Source organism: Lithobates pipiens, unplaced genomic scaffold (genome assembly GCF_037356315.1).
Source record: "Lithobates pipiens isolate NorthernLeopardFrog02 unplaced genomic scaffold, aLitPip1_a1.2 Scaffold_8, whole genome shotgun sequence".
Taxonomy (NCBI): Eukaryota; Metazoa; Chordata; class Amphibia; order Anura; family Ranidae; genus Lithobates; species Lithobates pipiens.
In genome coordinates, this window is record NW_027507903.1 from 3,796,207 (window position 1) to 3,817,068 (window position 20,862).

Here is a 20,862-nt window from a genome sequence, read left to right on the forward strand (position 1 = left end):
ACTCACCTGCAGCCGCCCTGAACTTCATCGTCTGGAGTCCCCCGCTGGCGATCTTGGCTCCTTTTCTTCTTCATGTGCCCCCCATAGCAAGCCGCTCCTGAGCTGTGTGTGTCTATGGACATAGAGTGGCTTAGCCCTGCCCCCCCCCCCCCCCCGGCGATCTTGGCTCCTTCTCTTCTTCACGTGCCCCCCATAGCAAGCCGCTCTTGAGCTGTGTGCGTCTATGGACATAGAGTGGCTTAGCCCTGCCCCCCCCCCCCCCCGGCGATCTTGGCTCCTTCTCTTCTTCATGTGCCCCCCATAGCAAGCCGCTCCTGAGCTGTGTGCGTCTATGGACATAGAGTCGCTTAGCCCTTGCCCCCCCCCCCCCCGGCGATCTTGGCTCCTTCATGTGCCCCACATAGCAAGCCGCTCCTGAGCTGTGTGCGTCTATGGACATAGAGTGGCTTAGCCCTGCCCCCCCCCCCACTTCCCCCTCACAGCCAATAGCTCCTGCTGCTGCCAGAGTCAAGGCTGCTGTTAGAAATCACGGGGCCCTGTATATAAACACAGCTTCAGTTTTGAATGGACACAGGAGCGAAAAGTACCAATCGATCACTGTGTCCAATTTAGTAAAGGAAGGGGCCGGTAAATTACATACTTACTTGGCCCCTTTTCCCACACTTCCTCCCCCTATATACCCACAGCAGCCAGTGGGAGAGGGAAGCCGACAGTGCTGCCAGGGGGGCGAGGGGGGCCCGAGTACATGGGGGGGGGGGGGAAAATCAGATGTGGGCTGCACATGGAGGGGGAATGGTGCGGCGGGATGGGTGGACAATTACAGAATGATACACTGCGTCTGTGTCTCTCCCTCCAGCAGCTGAAAGCCGGTGGCAGGGAGAGGGGGCGAGGGGGGGCCCGAGTACACGGGGGGGGGATCAGATGTGGGCTGCACATGGAGGGGGAATGGTGCGGCGGGATGGGAGGACAATTACAGAATGATACACTGCGTCTGTGTCTCTCCCTCCTGCAGCTGAAAGCCGGTGGCAGGGAGAGGGGGCGAGGGGGGGCCCCCCGAGTACACGGGGGGGGGATCAGATGTGGGCTGCACATGGAGGGGGAATGGTGCGGCGGGATGGGAGGACAATTACAGAATGATACACTGCGTCTGTGTCTCTCCCTCCAGCAGCTGAAAGTCGGTGGCAGGGAGAGGGAGGTCCGGTGGTACTCCCCTGTCGGTGGCCCTGGCCAGGGTCCCTGTGTGAAGAGGAAGAGGGTGGAGAAAAAGAGATGCAGCCGTGCACAATGCTGGATGGATTAGGGACTCAGGTAAGTATATAGGGAGCTGGGGGAGGACAGCAAGCTGAAAAACATTTTTAACCTCAACCGATTCCCAACCGCCCTATAGCAGATTTACTGCTATAGGGTGGCTGCTGTGCGCAGAATCACATATATTGGGAAAATAGGACATAATATACAGCTGTGCTCATAAGTTTACATACCCTGGCAGAATTTATGATTTATTGGCCATTTTTCAGAGAATATGAATGAGAACACAAAAACTTTTCTCTCACTCATGGTTAGTGTTTGGCTGAAGCCATTTATTATCAATCAACTGTGTTTAATCTTTTTATATCATAATGACAACATAAACTACCCAAATGACCCTGATCAAAAGTTTACATACCCCAGTTCTTAATACCATGTATTGCCCCCTTTAACATCAATGACGGCTTGAAGTCTTTTGTGGTTGAGGCTGGGTTCACACTACAGCGATGCGGGAACGCCGCGAATCCGCGGCGGGTTCCCGCATCGCATGCCTCCCGGCGGCAGTTCACACTGCCCTATGCGGACTGCTGGGAGTGTCAGCGAAATGTTAATGACACCCCCAGATCAGTTCGCATATCCCAGTGCGATCTGCAAACTCGGACAGGAATCGGATCGCGTGGTGTGAACACCCATGCGATCCGATTCTGCTGCGGACCAAAAAAAGGGTCCTGTGCGAGTTTGGGGCGGGAGCGATGCGAATTCAGCCATACTATCTGTATGGCTGAACGCGCATCGCACAGAGATCGGATGTGATTTGCACTGCAGTGCGGTGCGAATCACATCCGGGTCTCCTAGCCGCAGCAGTGTGAACCCAGCCTTAAGGTCTTTATCTTCTCAGATGGTAAAGCTGCCCACAATTTGAACACTGTTGATTGGCATTCTCAGTTCCTTGGATATCTTTTTATATCCCTTTCCTGCTTTATACAGTTCAACTACCTTTTCCTGCAGATCCTTTGACAATTCTTTTGCTTTCCCCATGACTCAGAATACAGAAACGTCAGTGCAGCACTGGATGAAAGATGCAAGGGTCCAGGCCCGGACTGGGACAAATAATAGGCCCAAGCATTTTAGATTAAACAGCCCATACCAGGCATGGACTGACAACTCATGGGGCCTTGGGGCAATAGGAGATCACGGGCCCCCTGTGTCCCCACCCACACTCAAGCCCAGGGGCGGACTGACAACTGATGGGGCCCCCGGGCAATAGAAGATCATAGGGACCCCTGCATCCCAAGCCACACCTGCACAGGGGGACATGGGGGGGAGCACACAGGGAGACACTGGGGGGGAGCGCACAGGGGGACACTGTGAGGGGGGAGCACACAGGGGGGCACTGTGAGGGGGGAGCACACAGGGGGGCACTGTGAGGGGGGAGCACACAGGGGGGCACTGTGAGGGGGGAGCACACAGGGGGGCACTGTGAGGGGGGAGCACACAGGGGGACACTGAGGGGGAGCACACAGGGGGGCACTGTGGTGGGGAGCACACAGGGGGGCACTGTGGTGGGGAGCACACAGGGGGGCACTGTGGTGGGGAGCACACAGGGGGGCACTGTGGTGGGGAGCACACAGGGGGGCACTGTGGTGGGGAGCACACAGGGGGGACAGTGTGAGGGGAGAGCGAGCATATGGGGGGAAAGGTGTGAGGGGAGAGTATACAGGGGGGACAGTGTGGGGGGAGAGTATACGGGGGGGACAGTGTGGGGGGAGAGTATACGGGGGGACAGTGTGGGGGGAGAGTATACGGGGGGACAGTGTGGGGGGAGAGTATACAGGGGGGACGGTGTGGGGGGGGGGGGTATACAGGGGGGCGGTGTGGGGGGGGGAGAGTATACAGGGGGGGCAGTGTGGGGGGGAGAGTATACAGGGGGGACAGTGTGGGGAGTAGAGTATACAGGGGGGCGGTGTGGGGGGGAGAGTATACAGGGGGGGTAGTGTGGGAGGGAGAGTATACAGGGGGGACAGTGTGGGGGGGGAGAGTATACAGGGGGGGCGGTGTGGGGGGGAGAGTATACAGGGGGGGCGGTGTGGGAGGGAGAGTATACAGGGGGGGCGGTGTGGGAGGGAGAGTATACAGGGGGGGCGGTGTGGGAGGGAGAGTATACAGGGCGGATAGTGTGGGAGGGAGAGTATACAGGGGGGACGGTGTGGGAGGGAGAGTATACAGGGGGGACAGTGTGGGGTGGGAGAGTATACAGGGGGGGCGGTGTGGGGGGGGGAGAGTACACAGGGGGGGGCGGTGTGGGGTGGGAGAGTATACAGGGGGGACGGTGTGGGGAGGGAGAGTATACAGGGGGGCGGTGTGGGGGGGAGAGTATACAGGGGGGCGGTGTGGGAGGGAGAGTATACAGGGGGGCGGTGTGGGAGGGAGAGTATACAGGGGGGACGGTGTGGGGTGGGAGAGTATACAGGGGGGACGGTGTGGGGTGGGAGAGTATACAGGGGGGGGCGGTGTGGGGGGGAGAGTAGACAGGGGGGCGGTGTGGGGGGGGGAGCGTATACAGGGGGGCGGTGTGGGGGGGGAGAGTATACAGGGGGACGGTGTGGGAGGGAGAGTATACAGGGGGGATAGTGTGGGAGGGAGAGTATACAGGGGGGACAGCGTGGGGGGAGAGTATACAGGGGGGACAGTGTGGGGGGAGAGTATACAGGGGGGACAGTGTGGGGGGGACAGTGTGGGGGGGGAGAGTATACAGGGGGGCGGTGTGGGGGGGGAGAGTATACAGGGGGGCGGTGTGGGGGGGGGAGAGTATACAGGGGAGGCAGTGTGGGGGGAGAGTATACAGGGTGGACAGTGTGGGAGGGAGAGTATACAGGGGGGATAGTGTGGGAGGGAGAGTATACAGGGGGGACAGTGTGGGAGGGAGAGTATACAGGGGGGACGGTGTGGGGGGGAGAGTATACAGGGGGGGCGGTGTGGGGGGGGAGAGTATACAGGGGGGGCGGTGTGGGGGGGAGAGTATACAGGGCGGATAGTGTGGGAGGGAGAGTATACAGGGGGGACAGTGTGGGGTGGGAGAGTATACAGGGGGGGCGGTGTGGGAGGGAGAGTATACAGGGGGGGCGGTGTGGGAGGGAGAGTATACAGGGGGGACGGTGTGGGGAGGGAGAGTATACAGGGGGGGCGGTGTGGGGGGGAGAGTATACAGGGGGGGCGGTGTGGGGGGGAGAGTATACAGGGGGGGGGGCGGTGTGGGAGGGAGAGTATACAGGGGGGACGGTGTGGGGTGGGAGAGTATACAGGGGGGGCGGTGTGGGGGGGAGAGTATACAGGGGGGGCGGTGTGGGGGGGGGGAGAGTATACAGGGGGGGTGGTGTGGGAGGGAGAGTATACAGGGGGGACAGTGTGGGAGGGAGAGTATACAGGGGGGGCGGTGTGGGAGGGGGAGAGTATACAGGGGGGGCGGTGTGGGAGGGAGAGTATACAGGGGGGACAGTGTGGGAGGGAGAGTATACAGGGGGGACAGTGTGGGAGGAAGAGTATACAGGGGGGACAGTGTGGGGGGAAGAGTATACAGGGGGGACAGTGTGGGGGGAAGAGTATACAGGGGGGACAGTGTGGGGGGAAGAGTATACAGGGGGGACATTGTGGGGGGGAGAGTATACAGGGGGGACAGTGTGGGGAGGGGGGAGAGCACACTGAAGTGTGGCCCGGGCCCCATTCATCTGTATTACCCCTCCTTCCGATGGTGATCCTCCAGTAAAAAAGAATTTCACTCACCCGATGCCTGTAATAATACCGCTAACAGCGCTCGCTGCTCCCCGCCGGCCCCGTGCAAGCCTTGCACTGTATCACCTAGGAGTCTAGGATGGATGAGAGGGGAAGAGGGGCCGGCGCCGAGCAACGCGCCGTTAGCGGTATTATTACAGGCATCGGGTGAGTGAAGCACCTGCGATAATACCGTTAACGACGCGTTGCTCCCCGCCATTAGTGGGAGAGGGGGAGGGGGGTGTAGGAAGTGGGGGGTAGTGAGAGTGGGGGAGCGGGGTGTAGGAAGTGGGGGGGGTAGTCAGAGCGGGATGTAGGAAGAGGGTGGGTAGTAAAATAGGGGGATAGGGGAGGGGAGTGTGGGAAGAGGGGGGTGGTGAGAGAGGGGGAGAGGGGGCAGGGGTGTAGGAAGCGCTCGGACACTCGGCTCGAGAGCCTGATTGGTCAGTCCGTCCCTGGGGGCAGGCCTTGCAGCTGTCACCGAGCAACCACGGCCGGCGCTGAACAGCACTTGCTCGGCATTGCCTCGCCCCCTGGGAGTTGGAAGAAGGCAGAAAGGAGCGTTGTGGAGGCATGGGGGTGAATTGAGAAAATGCAGCCTGGCGCTCCACCAGGCAAATGCCCGGTATGCCCTATGGCCAGTCTGGGCCTGGCCATGAGTGAAAGAAATGTTTTTGTGTTATCAATCATATTCTCTGAAAAATGGCCAAGAAATCATAAATTGTGCCAGGGTATGTAAACTTATGAGCACAACTGTATATATGTGATTCTGCACTTCCGGGTTTTTTGCGCAGGCGCACGCCGCCAGTGATTTTACACAGAAGGAGCTGATCAGTGGGTACCGCAGACCCGCCGATTGTTTTGTTACTCTGACAGAATGTGTTTGGCTATGTAAACAAGGCAGACTGTCATTCTGTGAGTACAGAGGACATGGATCCTGTGTTTCTGCAAAGCAGGAACATTGATCCATGTCTTCCAGTAGTAAAAGCACCTCCCCCACAGTCAGTAAACACTCCCTAGGCACACACTTAATCCTTTGATCGCCCCTGATGTTAATCCCTTCCCTGCCAGTGTCATTAGTGTCACCAGTGTCATTAGTACAGTGACAGTGCACTTTTTTTTTAGCACTCTTTACTGTATTGATGTCACTGGTCCCCAAAAAGTATTAAAAGTGTCAGTTAGCGTCCGATTTGTCTGCAGCAATATCCCATAGTTTGCGGACGTTTTAACTTGCGCAAACCAATCAACATACGCTTATTGGGAATTTTGTGTACCAAAAAACATGTAGCCGAATACATATTGGTCTAAATTGATGAAGAAATTTGATTTTTTTAAATTTTTTTATTGAATGCGTTTTAGAGCACAAAGTAAAAAAAAATGTTTTTTTTTTTTTTTGTTTGTTTTTAAAAAAAAAGTCGCCGTTCATTGTTTCTAGTGCAAAAAATAGTGTGATCAAATATCACCAAAAGAAAGCTTGATTTGTGGGGAAAAAGGCCATCAATTTGACATGACCACGCAATTGTCAGTTTAAGTAACACAGTGCTGTATCGCAAAAAATGGGCTGGTCATGAAGGGGGGTAAATCTTCCGGAGGTCAAGCAGCTAATGATGGGAAGGCATTAAGGTAAAAAAATAAAAAAAATGTTTTATCTTTAGAAACGCTTTAATTTGAGCCATCATAAGGCTCCTTTCACACTTGTGCGTCCTGAAAGTCGTGCGATTTTTGCCGCGATTTTGACACAACTTGAAGCAAGGCCTGTGTAATCCTGAAGTCTATGGACCTCAAGCTGCATCAAAGTCGGACCAAAGTAGTGCAGGCAACATTTTGAAGTCGGTGCGACTTGAAGAAGCATTGATATGAATGGTACTCATTGGAAATCATGGCGTACGACTTTGCAGTCACAAGTGTGAAAGGGGCCTAAACTACCATCAACATGGCAAGGCCAGCAGGATGTGGAAACCTTGCAAGAAGATCTGAACAAATGAATGGGGGGAGGGGCAACTACATGGCAAATGAGGTTCAATGTAGAAAAATTTAAAATAATGCATTTGGGTGGCAAAAATCTGAATGCGATCTATAGACTGGGGGGAGGGGAACCTCTGGGGGGATCTAGGATGGAGAAGGACCTGGGGGTCCTAGTAGATGATGGGCTCAGCAATGCCAAGCTGCTGCTAACAAAGCAAACAGAATATTGGCATTAAAAAGCGGATCAACTCCAGAGATAAAACGATAATTCTCCCGCTCTACAAGACTCTGGTCCGGCCGCACCTGGAGTATACTGTCCAGTTCTGGGCACCAGTCCTCAGGAAGGATGTGCTGGAAATGGAGCGACTACAAAGAAGGGCAACAAAGCTAATAAAGGGTCTGGAGGATATCAGTTATGAGGAAAGGTTGTGAGCTCTGAACTTATTCTCTCTGGAGAAGAGACGCCTGAGAGGGGATATAATTTCATTATATAAATACCGGACTGGTGACCCCACAATATATAAATACCGGACTGGTGACCCCACAATATATAAATACCGGACTGGTGACCCCACAATATATAAATACCGGACTGGTGACCCCACAATATATAAATACCGGACTGGTGACCCCACAATATATAAATACCAGACTGGTGACCCCACAATATATAAATACCGGACTGGTGACCCCACAATATATAAATACCAGACTGGTGACCCCACAATATATAAATACCGGACTGGTGACCCCACAATATATAAATACCGGACTGGTGACCCCACAATATATAAATACCAGACTGGTGACCCCACATTATATAAATACCGGACTGGTGACCCCACAATATATAAATACCGGACTGGTGACCCCACAATATATAAATACCGGACTGGTGACCCCACAATATATAAATACCGGACTGGTGACCCCACAATATATAAATACCGGACTGGTGACCCCACAATATATAAATACCAGACTGGTGACCCCACAATACAGAGGAAACTTTTTCACAGAAGGTAGTTGAACAAGGCACTAAAATTAGAAGAAAAGAGGTTTAACCGTAAAACTACGTAGAGGGTTCTTTACTGTAAGAGCGGCAAGGATGTGGAATTCCCTTCCACAGGCGGTGGTCTCAGCGGGGGGCATCGATAGTTTCAAGAAACTATTAGATAAGCACCTGAAGGACCGCAACATACAGGGATATACAATGTAATACTGACATATAATCACACACATAGGTTGGACTTGATGGTCTTGTGTCTTTTGTCAACCTCACCTACTATGTAACACTATGTAACAACAATATGTAACACTATGTAACACGACACTATGTAACACTATTTAATACTATGTAATACTATGTAACACTATATAAACACAACACTGTGTAATACTATGTAACACAACACTATTTAATACTATGTAATACTATGCAACACAACACTATGTAACACTATGTAATACTATGTAACACTATGTAACAACACTATGTAATACTATGCAACACAACACTATGTAACACTATTTAATACTATGTAACACTATGTAACACTATGTAACACTATGTAATACTATGTAACACAACACTATGTAACACTATGTAATACTATGTAACACTATGTAACAAACAACACTATGTAACAACACTATGTAACAACACTATGTAATACTATATAACACTATGTAACACAACTTTATGTAACACTATTTAATACTATGTAATACTATGTAACACAACACTATGTAATACTATGTAACACTATGTAACAAACAACACTATGTAACAACACTATGTAATACTATGCAACACTATGTAATACTATATAACACAATATAACACTATGTAACACTATATAACACTGTGTAATACTATATAACACTGTGTAATACTATATAACACTATGTAACACTATATAACACTGTGTAATACTATATAACACTATGTAACACTATGTAATACTATGTAACACTATGTAACAAACAACACTATGTAACAACACTGTGTAATACTATGCAACACTATGTAATACTATATAACACAATATAACACTATGTAACACTATATAACACTGTGTAATACTATATAACACTATGTAACACTATATAACACTATGTAACAATATGTAACACATCTATAAATGATAGTTTCTCATCACCTACCTGTTATAATTAGACAGGCCTCATCGTCTGCACCATCCACACATAAAGCTTTCCCCAGAGGATGGTATTCAACCATTTGGGTTTCCATGTCCCAGTGGGCGAGGGTGGCGCATCCATCCACATCTGACAGGCTGAACAAGGCACTGGATGATGGCAAGGACCAGCTGTGAAGTCTTACAGGATCCTTCATACCGTCTGTACAGATCTTCACCCAGCCGGCTCCCAAAACTGCACAGGTGAGAGCAGCATCAGAAGAGATGGTGCTGGTCGTCAGACTCGGAGAAGACGGGCACACGGGAAATGCTGAATAACTCTTCGTCTCCTTAGTAAGAGAGGACAATATGGCATCCCATGACCTATACAGAAGACAAGTCATCAGAGAAAGACGTAATCAGAAGGCAGCAATGTGCAGCAAAAACCACACCCCCCAACATATTGAGATCTGAATGAGGGACACCTACTAGCAAATATATGCAGACATAGGACACGCCGGCCACAATGATCGCGGGCACGAGAGGCAGAACAGGGACACACAAATCCCTGTTCTGTTGTGAGAGGAGTGACAGATCGTGAGTTCCTAATAGCTAGGAACCACGATCTGTCACCCCCTCTAGTCAGTCCCCTCCCCCCCTACAGTTAGAACACACAATCGAGGAACACATTTAACCCCTTGATCACCCCCTATTGTTAACCCCCTTCCCCGCCAGTCTCATTTATACATTAATTTTATAGCACAGATCGCTGTATAAATGACAATGGTCCCAAAATGGTGTCAAAAGTGTCCGATGTGTCCACCATAATGCTGCAGCCGCGATAAAAATCGCAGATTGCAGCCATTACTAGTAAAATAAAAATAAAAATCATAAAAATGCCATAAAACTATCCCCTATTTTGTAGACTCTATAACTTTTGCGCAAACCAATCAATATACGCTTATTGCGATTTTTATTACCAAAAATATGTAGAAGAATACGTATCGGCCTAAAATGAGGAAAAAAATTTGTTTAAAAAAATAAATTAAAAAAATTGCGGATATTTATTACAGCAAAAAATACAAAATATTGTATTTTTTTTTCAAAATTGTCGCTTTTTTTTTGTTTAGAGTGCAAAAAATAAAAACCTCAGAAGTGATCAAATACCACCAAAAGAAAACACTATTTATTGGACAAAATGGACGTCAATTTTGTTTTGGTACAATGTCGCACGACCGTGCAATCGTCAGTTAAATCGACGCAGTGCTGAATCGCAAAAAACGCTCCGGTCATTGAGCCGTCAATTCTTCCGGGGCTGAAGTGGTTAACCACTTAAAGGGGTTGTAAACCCTCATGGTTTGCATTCTATGCATTAAGGTAAAAAAGGTAAGGTAAGGTAAAAAACCTTCTGTAGTGCTGCAGCCCCGTTTTACTTACCTGAACGCTGTCATCCTCCACCCAGAAACGAGTACACCAGCTCTAGTTTGTGTCTCGTGTCCTGATTGGTTAGATTGATAGCAGCGCAGCCAATCAAATCCAATGGCACCGGGAGGCGGGGCCGAGTCCTGCATTTTGTGTGAATGGACACAGATGCAGGACTTGGGAGCGCGCCGGCACGGGTGTCCACCTTTGGAGAGCACTTCTCCAACGAGGACACTCGATGTGGGGAGGAGCCCCCAGCGCAGCTGAGGGACCCCAGAAGAGGAGGACCGGGGGCCAATCTGTGCAAAACAAAACAGTGGGGGTAAGTATGACATTTTTGTTATTTAAAAACAAAACAAAAAATGAGGGTTTAGAACCCCTTTAAAGACTGCCCCACATACATTTACTGTGGCAATTCAGTTGATTGGACATGATATGGAAAGACACATACCTGTCTATATAAGGCCGAACCCACCCCCCCCCCACCCATGTTGAGTGCAAGTGGCCTGGTATGGCTCACGGGGGGCATTCGTTGGCCCCCTCCAGTTTCCTGACCTGCCAGGCTGCATGCCCAGATAAGAGTCTAGTATGGATTTTTGGGGGGGGGGGCCTGTGCTATTTTGTTTTTTTAATTTTGGCGCGGGGTTCGCCTTAAAATCCGCACCAGACCCGAAGGGCCTGGTATGCACTGGGAGGTGGGGTCTGGTGGACGGGGGGGGGGGGGGGGACCCCATGCCGTTTTTTTTTCATTGGCAATTTTTTTTACTCAGCTGTCAGAGGGGAAGTTCACTGACAGCTGATGACTCATCAGTTGTTAAGGACACCGCGGTCGGCTTCCCGGGCCCTGTTCCTTAACAACTAACTTATACTGTGCCCTGACTGGGCAAAACTTTGCCCAATCAGGGTGCAAAATGCACTGTGCTGCACGAGTACCCGCCGAACACCCTGCAATTTCGGGTGTTAGCTGGACGGGGGTGAGGCAGCCAATGTTCGGCCCAAACCAATGCTTGAGCCGAACCATTCGCTCAACTGTAGAGCGGCTTTATGAACCATACGGTACCTGTCCATCTGAAAGCAATGTCCAAGTGGAGGTCTATGTACATCTCCATTATACAGCTCAGCACCATTTACGAGGGAGGAGTCCAAATGCCGCTGACCACGCCACATGTGTAGACAGAGAGTCGCATCCTCACTGTAGAAAAATAGAGATTTATTCATTTGAAGCCCGACCCAAAAAAAAAGTCAAATAGGGAATTAAAGGGGTTGTAAAGGTTAGTTTTTTATTTTCTAAATAACCGCCAGAACACCAAGATGGATCCCACCGGGGTTAGAGCGTAAGATTCCCTGGGGCGCGGAGTCTAAGAGCCAGCTGGTGTTCGCCAGAGCCTCGAGTGGTGAGGATGGACTTGGCTGCAACTGGCTCCAGGTCACGACCCCCAGGGTCCCCCAGCTCACATCCACAGTAGGCAACAGGAGGATAGGGATGGTGAGGGACGAAGCCAAGGTCGGGGCCACAAGCAGACAGGAATAGTCGAGGACACGCCAAAAGGTCAGGATCACAGGCAAACAGGCATAGTCTAGGACACGCCAAAGTCGGTAACGGAAAACAGTAGAAGAGCACACGGCAGGTAACAGGAAGCTAACACACAAAGGTTGATCAACAGGATTGGCTTGCAGTGCACAGGTTAATATAGAGTTGTCTGATAGGAGCTAGGGTGGAGCCATGCCAGAGGATGGATTATAAAAGCAGTCAGGTGAGGGTCGGCTGGTCTCTAGAAATGAACACATGGAGACAGGTAAGCAGACCAACTCTATTGCATAACCATGACACTAGTGCATTGTTGGTTCACTTACCTTTTCCTTCGATTTTCCTTCTAAATGTTTTTTTTTCCTTTTGTATGAATTCCTCACTTCCTGTTCCTCCTCAGTAAGCTGTTCTGGCTGACTAAACACCGCTCGGATGACGGTGTGAAGTTTACCGAGGAGAAACAGGAAGTGAGAAATTCAGACAAAGAAAAAAAAAACATTTAGAAGGGAAATCGAAGGAAAAGGTAAGTGAACCAACAATGCACTAGCTTAAAGGAACCTATTTAGAAAATAAAAAAAACTAACCTTTACAACCCCTTTAATGCACTGAAGAAAAGGGGTTTACCTAAAATTCTTACTCAGCTTCAAGGGAAGGAAATGGGAGCAACCAGAAGAGACCACCAACAGATCCAGGTTTGGACTGACACGAATGCAGTCGAGTGGTGGCGCCACATCCGAGTCCGTCCTTTCGGGAAGTTCCATAACAATCGCTGGGCACCCATCTAAAATGTCAAACGCATCTGCACCGCTGAGTTAAGGAAATTACAATTTTTAAAAGACATTTTATTTTACACGGCGAGTAAAAGCAGCCTGGCCAAACAACAAGAAGTCACGTAGGGAGGATACAGATGAATCCAAGGCCATCCAGGAGGAAGAGGATGTCATGGCTCAGGCAGACATCTGAGATACGTTCTGCGGCCTCCGGATCCAGCTCCAGGCACACACAGGAGACGACCTTGGGCTTCTGCTCCTTGCCGGTATACCGGAGATGTACAAGAACGGAGTTGCTGACCAGAAGGAGAACGTCACGATCACATAGGGACAGCGGGCGCACCGAGACCGACGATGGGAGACCTTTGCAAAATGATGAAAAGAAGTCGTAGAGGTAGGTATTATTTTTCAACTGCCTTAGCCCTTGTACACACGGTCGGACATTCCGACAACAAAATCTGTCGGATTTTGTCCGAAACTGGTGTTGCATACACACGGTCGGACAAAGTTGTCGGAAAATCCGATCGTTCAGAACGTGATAACGTTATTTCGTTACGATGGGACTACGTTCAGGGTAGTAGCCAATAGCTTTGGTCTAGGAATTTGATCTGAGCATGCGTGGCACTTTGTCCGATCGGAATTCTCTGCACGCAATCGGACAAAGTCCGATCGGATCATGTTGTCGGAAAGTTTTATAGCCCAGCTCTAAAACTTTGTCCGGATGGAAACAGTCCGATGGAGCCCACACACACGGTCGGATTATCCTTCGGAACGTCTGACCGTGTGTACAAGGGCTTAAAGCCGAACTCCAGGAATTAAGCGTTTTTTCTAAAATGTGCTGGCTTACAAGGAGTTAAAGTGGAGCTCCACTCAAAAGTGGAACTTCCGCTTATCTGTCCCCCCCCCCTCCGGTGCAACATATGGCACCTTTCATGGGGGGAGGGGGCAGAACAGGGTGCCCGTTTTTTGATGGTCCACGGCCCCGTCTCCTGGAAGTTCCCTCCTCCTTCCTCCGTTGAGTACGTTTTAGTCGACTAAAATCTCCAGTGCGTTTTAGTAGACTAAAACTAATTTTAGTCGTCTAAAATATAATGGGCGTAATTGAATTGTAATGCATTAGTTAACATTTCTCTACAATTTCCAAACTCATTATATACGGCTGGAGTGAAAAAAATCTCATATGTAATTTAACCCTTTCATGACTAAACCGATTTTTGGCATTTGGTGTTTACAAGTTAAAATCCATATTTTTTGCTAGAAAATTACTTGGAACCCCCAAACAATATATATATATATATATATATATATATATATATATATATATAAATTTTTAGCAGAGACTCTAGAGAATAAAACGGCGATTGTTGCAATATTTTATGTCACACGGTATTTGCGCAGCGGTGTTTTTAAACGCAACTTTTTGGGAAAAGGGACACTTTCATGAATTAAAAAAAAAACGAAACAGTAAAATTAGCCCAATTTTTTTGCATAATGTGAAAGATGATGTTACGCCGAGTAAATAGATACCAAACATGTCACACTTTATAAATCGCACGCACTCATGGAATGACGACAAACTACGGTACCTAAAAATCTCCATAGGCGACGCTTTAAAAAAAAAAAATTCCGGTTACCAGGTTAGAGTTACAGAGGAGGTCTAGTGCTAGAATTATTGCTCTCGCTCCGACGATCGCGGCGATACCTCACATGTGTGATTTGAACACCGTTTACATATGCGGGCGCGACTTCCGTATGCTTTTTCTTTGCTTCCCGAGCTCGCGGGGATCACTTGTATTGCTGGCACAAGGAATGTAAACATCCCTTGTGACAGTAATAGGTGGTGACAGGTACTCTTTATGGAGGGATCGGGGGGTCTAAAAGACCCCCGATCTCTCCTTTACACTTTAAAGTATTCAGATCGCCGTTTTTCGGCGATTCTGAATACTGTATATATTTTTAAATCTGGCGCCATTGGCAGCCGAGTAAACGGGAAGTGACGTCATGACGTGTTGCGCCCCCGCATTGGCACCCCTGCTCCGGCACGCCTGCTATCCCGATCCCACGAGCCAACGCATAGCTTCCACGGTTCGCAGGATCGTGCCGACCTGCCGCAGTAAAATTACGGCGGCTGTTGCATGCCACCTCATGGACTTATCTCTTTTATTTACAACTGACAGTTTTACGTAGCATTGGAAGTCCAGCTATTGCTACACTCCCAGTGTTCTGTCAAAAAGAGCCAACTCTTCAAAATCTCCAATTATGTCACTTCCGGTGACTCTCCAGCAGCAGTAATTGCAGATTTCAACGACGTGGCTGTTTTCAGAGAACACCGGCAGCGTATACAATACGGTACACTATATAATGAAAGAACATTGTTAGTTTGCCCGCTAATAACCAACAACTTGGCCACCTCCAAGGCAGCGTCAACTTTTTAAACTCCTTAGCTGGTGTTCTGTCGATACAGCCAAGTCGTCGAAATCTGCCATTACTGCTGCTGGAGAGTCCCCGGAAGTGACATAATTGGAGAGTTTGATGAGTTGGCTCTTTTGACAGAACACCTGTGTTTTGTCAGAACACCGGTGTTTTGTCAGATTAGGAGACCTGTCAGAATTTGTAAGTGACCATCTTGCTACACGTCGCCATCTTGCTACACCCTGTACTCCTCCACAGTAAGGATACAGTGAGGAGGTGGCAAGCGGACATCTTGTTACACCCACCAGAGTTTAGCATTTCACACTTATTTTTAAAGCGGAGTTCCGCCGATTTTATTTTTTTTTATTATCCGCCGCAATGTCGCAGTTACAATAAAAATCGCTGATCGCCGTCATTACTAGTAAAAAAAAATAATAATAAAAAACTATTAATAAAAATGCCATAAAACTATCCCTATTTTGTAAACGCTATAACTTTTGCGCAAACCAATCAATAATCGCTTATTGCGATTTTTTTTACCAAAAATATGTAGAAGAAGAATACGTATCGGCCTAAACTGAGGGAAACAAATGTTTTTTTTTATATATTTTTGGGGGATATTTATTATGACAAAAAGTAAAAAATAATGTGTTTTTTTCAAAATTGTCGCTCTATTTTTGTTTATAGTGCAAAAAATAAAAACCGCAGAGGTGATCAAATGCCACCAAAAGAAAGCTCCATTTGTGGGAAAAAAAAGAACGTCAATTTTGTTTGGGAGCCAAGTCGCACGACCGCGCAATTGTCAGTTAAATCGACGCAGTGCCGAATCGCAAAAAGTGGTCTGGTCTTTGACCAGCAAAATGGTCCGGGGCTGTAAGTGGTTAAACCACCCATGTGAGGTATCACCGCGATCGTTGGAACTCTTCTGTAACTCAAAACACGCAACCTGTAGACTTTTTTTAAACGTCGCCTATGGAGATTTTTAAGGGTAAATGTTTGTCGCCATTCCACGAGCGGGGGGCGCAATTTTGAAGCGTGACATGTTGGGTATCAATTTACTCGGCGTAACATCATCTTTCACAATATAAAAAAAAAAAAATTGGGCTAACTTTCTAACTTTACCGTTGCCTTATTTTTTTAATTTAAAAAAGTGTATTTTTTTCCCAAAAAAGTCCGCTTGTGAGACCGCTGCGCAAATACGGTGTGACAGAAAGTATTGCAAGGACCGCCATTTTATTCCCTAGGACAGTGATGGTGAACCTTGGTACCCCAGATGTTTTGGAACTACATTTCCCATGATGCTCAACTACACTGCAGAGTGCGGGGGCATAATGGGAAATGTAGTTCCAAAACATCTGGGGTGCCAAGGTTCGCCATCACTGCTCTAGGGTGTTAGAAAAAAAAAAAAACATATAAAGTTTGGGGGTTCTAAGTAATTTTCTAGCAAAAAAATAAATAAACAGTTTTTAACTTGTAAACACCAAATCTCAGAAAGAGGCTCGGTACTTAAAGTGGTTTTCCCATTTAAAAAAATAAAATAAATTAAGTCAGCAGCTACCCTGTTTCCCCTAAAATAAGACCTAGTGTGATTGTCGGTGATGGCTGCAATAAAAGCCCTACCCCCCAAATAAGCCCTAGTTAAAGTCCTTGTAGGTCTTCTTTTCAGGGTGGGGCTTATTTTTGAGGAAACAGAGTAGGGCTTATTTGGGTGGTAGGGCTTATATTGCAGCCAACACCGACAATCACGCTAGGTCTTATTTTAGGGGAAACAGGGTACAAATACTGCAGCTGCTGACTTTTAAAATAAGGACACTTACCTGTCCTGGGCACCCGCGATGTCGGCACTTAAAGCCGATCTGTCTCTCGACCCTCGGGTGCTGCCGCCGCCATTTTCGGTAAGGGAATCAGGAAGTGAAGCCTCGCGTCGCGCGCCACTGCGCTTGCATGACTCGTGCACTGGTCCCACTGGTCCCTGCTGTTCCTTCCCCCGAGACTCGTTCCCACTGGTCCTTGCTGTCCCCCCCCCCCCCCCCGAGACTCATTCCCACTGGTCCCTGCTGTCTTCTGGGACCCGTGTGTCTCCCAGAAGACACCGCGGGGGGGGGGGGGGGAAGGAATGATGAAGGTGCTGGGAGTGGCGTAGATACCCGCGGGTGGCTCGGCTATCTATGCCTGGAAGTGGAAGCAAAAAGTCTGTATTAGACAGGTATCAGCCCCCCCCTGAAAGGTGCCAAATGTGACACCCGAGGGGGGGATTCTGATAAGCACAAGTTCCATTTTTGGGTGGAACTCCGCTTTAACAGTAAACTCAGCTTATATAGGGAAATACAGTACTTAGAACTCCATCTGACTGTTGTGATGTTGAATTTTAAAAGCAGCGGCAAGTGTGCTGATCACACAGGTTTGCTAATCTAACACTGCTGCTTTGAACAATCAACATCAAGCCCTAGCAAGCACAGGCTCCGAGGGAAATTACATGGAAGGCCGCGGAGACCAGATTACAAGGGACCCCATAGCAACAGCCCTGAACGAGCAAGTAAAAAAAAATGTTGTTGCTAATGGTTATTGCTGTTTTATACTGTAAAGTTATTTTTATCGGTGGAACTCCGCTTTAACCACTTGCCGACCGCCTCACGGTGATGTACGTCCTTTTTTTGAAGAGGCATATCTCGGTAACGGCAGCAGCTGCTGCCACAACCGAGATATCCATCTCTTCAGGCGGCGGTCGGCTGTACGATAACGGTGGTCTCCGCGGCGGATTCGCCGTGAGATCACCGCTATCGGCGGCGGGAGAGGTGCCACCCCCCCTCCCGCCGCCCTCCCGCACCTTCCGCCGCTTACCGGAGCCATCGGTAGCGGCGGAGGCGATCGGGTCCTCTTCCTAGCTGGGCATAGAGACAAGTGAGGCTAAGATGGCCCCCACTCGTCTCTATACCATAGGAGGGCGGAAGCCACGTCAAAACGTCACGTCCGCCCATACCTCTTAAAAGGTATATTTTTTTTTAAATGTCAGATTTTCTTTTTTTTTTATTTTTTTTTTGTTTTTTTTTGCATTTATCCCAAATATGAGATCTGAGGACTTTTTGACCCCCCAGATCTCATATTTAAGAGGACCTGTCATGCTTTTTTCTATTACAAGGGATGTTTACATTCCTTGTAATAGGAATAAAAGTGATACTTTTTTTATTTTTTTTAAAAACAGTGTAAAAATAAATAAAATCAATTAAAATAAATAAGAAAAAAAAATTTTTTTTTTTTTAAAAACACCCCGTCACGACGAGCTTGCGCACAGAAGCGGGCGCATACGTGAGTAGCGCCCGCATATGAAAACGGTGGTCAAACCACACATGTGAGGTATCGCCGCGATCGGTAGAGCGAGAGCAATAATTCTAGCCCTAGACCTCCTCTGTAACGCAAAAAATGCAACCTGTAGAATTTTTTAAATGTCGCTTATGGAGATTTTTGAGGCTAAAAGTTTGACGCCATTCCACGAGCGGGCGCAATTTTGAAGCGTGACATGTTGGGTATCAATTTACTCGGCGTACCATTATCTTTCACAATATAAAAAAAAATTGGGCTAATTTTACTGTTGTCTTATTTTTCTATTCAAAAAAGTGCATTTTTTAAAAAAAAAGTGCGCTTGTAAGACCGCTGCGCAAATACGGTGTAAAAAAAAATATTTAAATGACCGCCATTTTATTCTCTAGGGTGTTAGAAAAAAAACAATATAAAATGTTTGGGAGTTCTAAATAATTTTCTAGCAAAAAAAAACAGTTTTAAACATGAAAACACCAAGTCTGAAAAAGAGGCCTGGTCCTTAAGTGGTTAAAGAGATGAGTTCACAACGTGGCACGCCCCCTTGTGGCAATGAAACGAACCCCTAGTAATTCAGAACATTTTAAAAAGTGGATGAATTCCTGGGAGTTCAGCTTTAAATCTTACTAATGTCATGTGCGATGTTCATTCTACTGGCATTGATGGTAGGAGGACAGAAGATCTCTCACTTACAGACGTGACTCTCGGCACAGAGCCGCCTCAGCGTGTCCTTATCACACGCACAAACACGGGTGAGGACAACTCTCCCTTCTGCAACACACACAATATAAACGCAGAACTCATTGTCCGGACTGACAGTAAGGAGCCGCGGGTTCCGATCCAATAGAGCGTCGCCGCCATTTCCAGACTCCCAGAGAAACCTAAAAAAAAAAAAAAAATTAAAATAGCAAAAAAAAGGTCATTAAATGTTTTATTGAACCCCTGCAGAAAGATGATTTGTTGAAAGTGAAAAATTGAACAATATTATTTCAGCAAATTCTTTCAAAAGTATGTAGAGGAAAAAAAAAAAAAAAAAAAAAGAGCTGTACTGGGATCCAAAGTCAAATCTAAAAGACCTCATGGGCAAAAGGGCGTCTGTTTAGCCCCTCCTGGCAGGAAAAATGCAGCTTAACCACTTAAAGCGGAGTTGCCCCCCCCCCCCAAAAAAAAAAGAAAAATGAATATTCCTAAAAAAAAAAAAAACATTTGGAATTTTTTTTTTTTAACTCACCTCGAAATGTCTGTTGCTAGGGGGTCCCTCGTAGTCTGCCTCCTTCAGTGCCTGGGCTGGTGACATCACTTCCCCCTCGGCGCAGGAAGGGCCTAGCTCCGCCCCCTCCCTCCTGTCAATCATCTGGGACACGTGACGGGTCCCAGATGACTGCGCTGCCAATCACAGCGCACGCATGCGCTGTGGGTGCCCGGCTGTGAAGCCACAGCCAGGCACCCACAGTCACAATGCTGGCACCGCCGAACGGAGGGGGGGGGACAAGCGGGGCTTCGTTCCCCGGCATCGCTGGACCCTGGGACAGGCGAGTGTCCGATTTATTAAAAGTCAGCAGCTGCAGTATTTGTAGCTGCTGACTTTGATTTAATTTTTTTTTTTTTTTAAATGGGCAAACCACTTTAAGGACCGAGCCTCTTTCTGAGATTTGGTGTTTACAAGTTAAAAACAGTTTTGTTTTTTTGCTAGAAAATTACTTAGAACCCCCAAACGTTATATGTTGTTTTTTTTTCTAACACCCTAGAGCAGTGATGGTGAACCTTGGCACCCCAGATGTTATGGAACTACATTTCCCATTATGCCCCCGCACTCTGCAGCGTAGTTGAGCATCATGAGAAATGTAGTTCCAAAACATCTGGGGTGCCAAGGTTCATCATCACTGGCCTAGGGAATAAAATGGCAGTCGTTGCAATACTTTCTGTCACACCGTATTTGCGCAGCGTTCTTAAAAATACACTTTTTTTCAATTAAAAAATAAGGCAACAGTTAGACCCCTTTCACACCACACCGCCCATAGCGTCGGCGGTAAAACGGCGTAAAATTGCGGCGCATTTCGGGGGCTAGCGGGGCGCTTTTACCCCCCACTAGCGGCCGAGAAAGGGTTAAAACCACCAGCAATACGCCGCAATAGCGCTGTTTTGCTGGCGGTATTACAGCGCTGCCCCATTGATTTCAATGGGGAGCAGCGGTGGAGGAGCGGTAAACACACTGCTCCTTCACCGCTCCAAAGAAGCTGCTGGGAGGACTTTTCCCTGACGTCCTGCCAGCGCACCGCTGCGGTGTGAAAGCCCT

At 48.1% G+C, this 20,862-nt stretch overlaps 1 protein-coding gene across 1 annotated transcript in view; it reads right to left on the reverse strand.

The window, feature by feature from the left end:
• SPG11 (SPG11 vesicle trafficking associated, spatacsin) overlaps positions 1-20,862 on the reverse strand; it is a gene marked incomplete in the record, with an annotated part of 178,052 nt that overhangs the window by 122,437 nt on the left and 34,753 nt on the right. Inside the window, 5 exon segments of the mRNA XM_077471981.1 lie at positions 9,148-9,503; positions 11,602-11,733; positions 12,694-12,868; positions 12,975-13,202; positions 19,260-19,447. Coding sequence (XP_077328107.1) covers positions 9,148-9,503; positions 11,602-11,733; positions 12,694-12,868; positions 12,975-13,202; positions 19,260-19,447 — 1,079 coding nt within the window.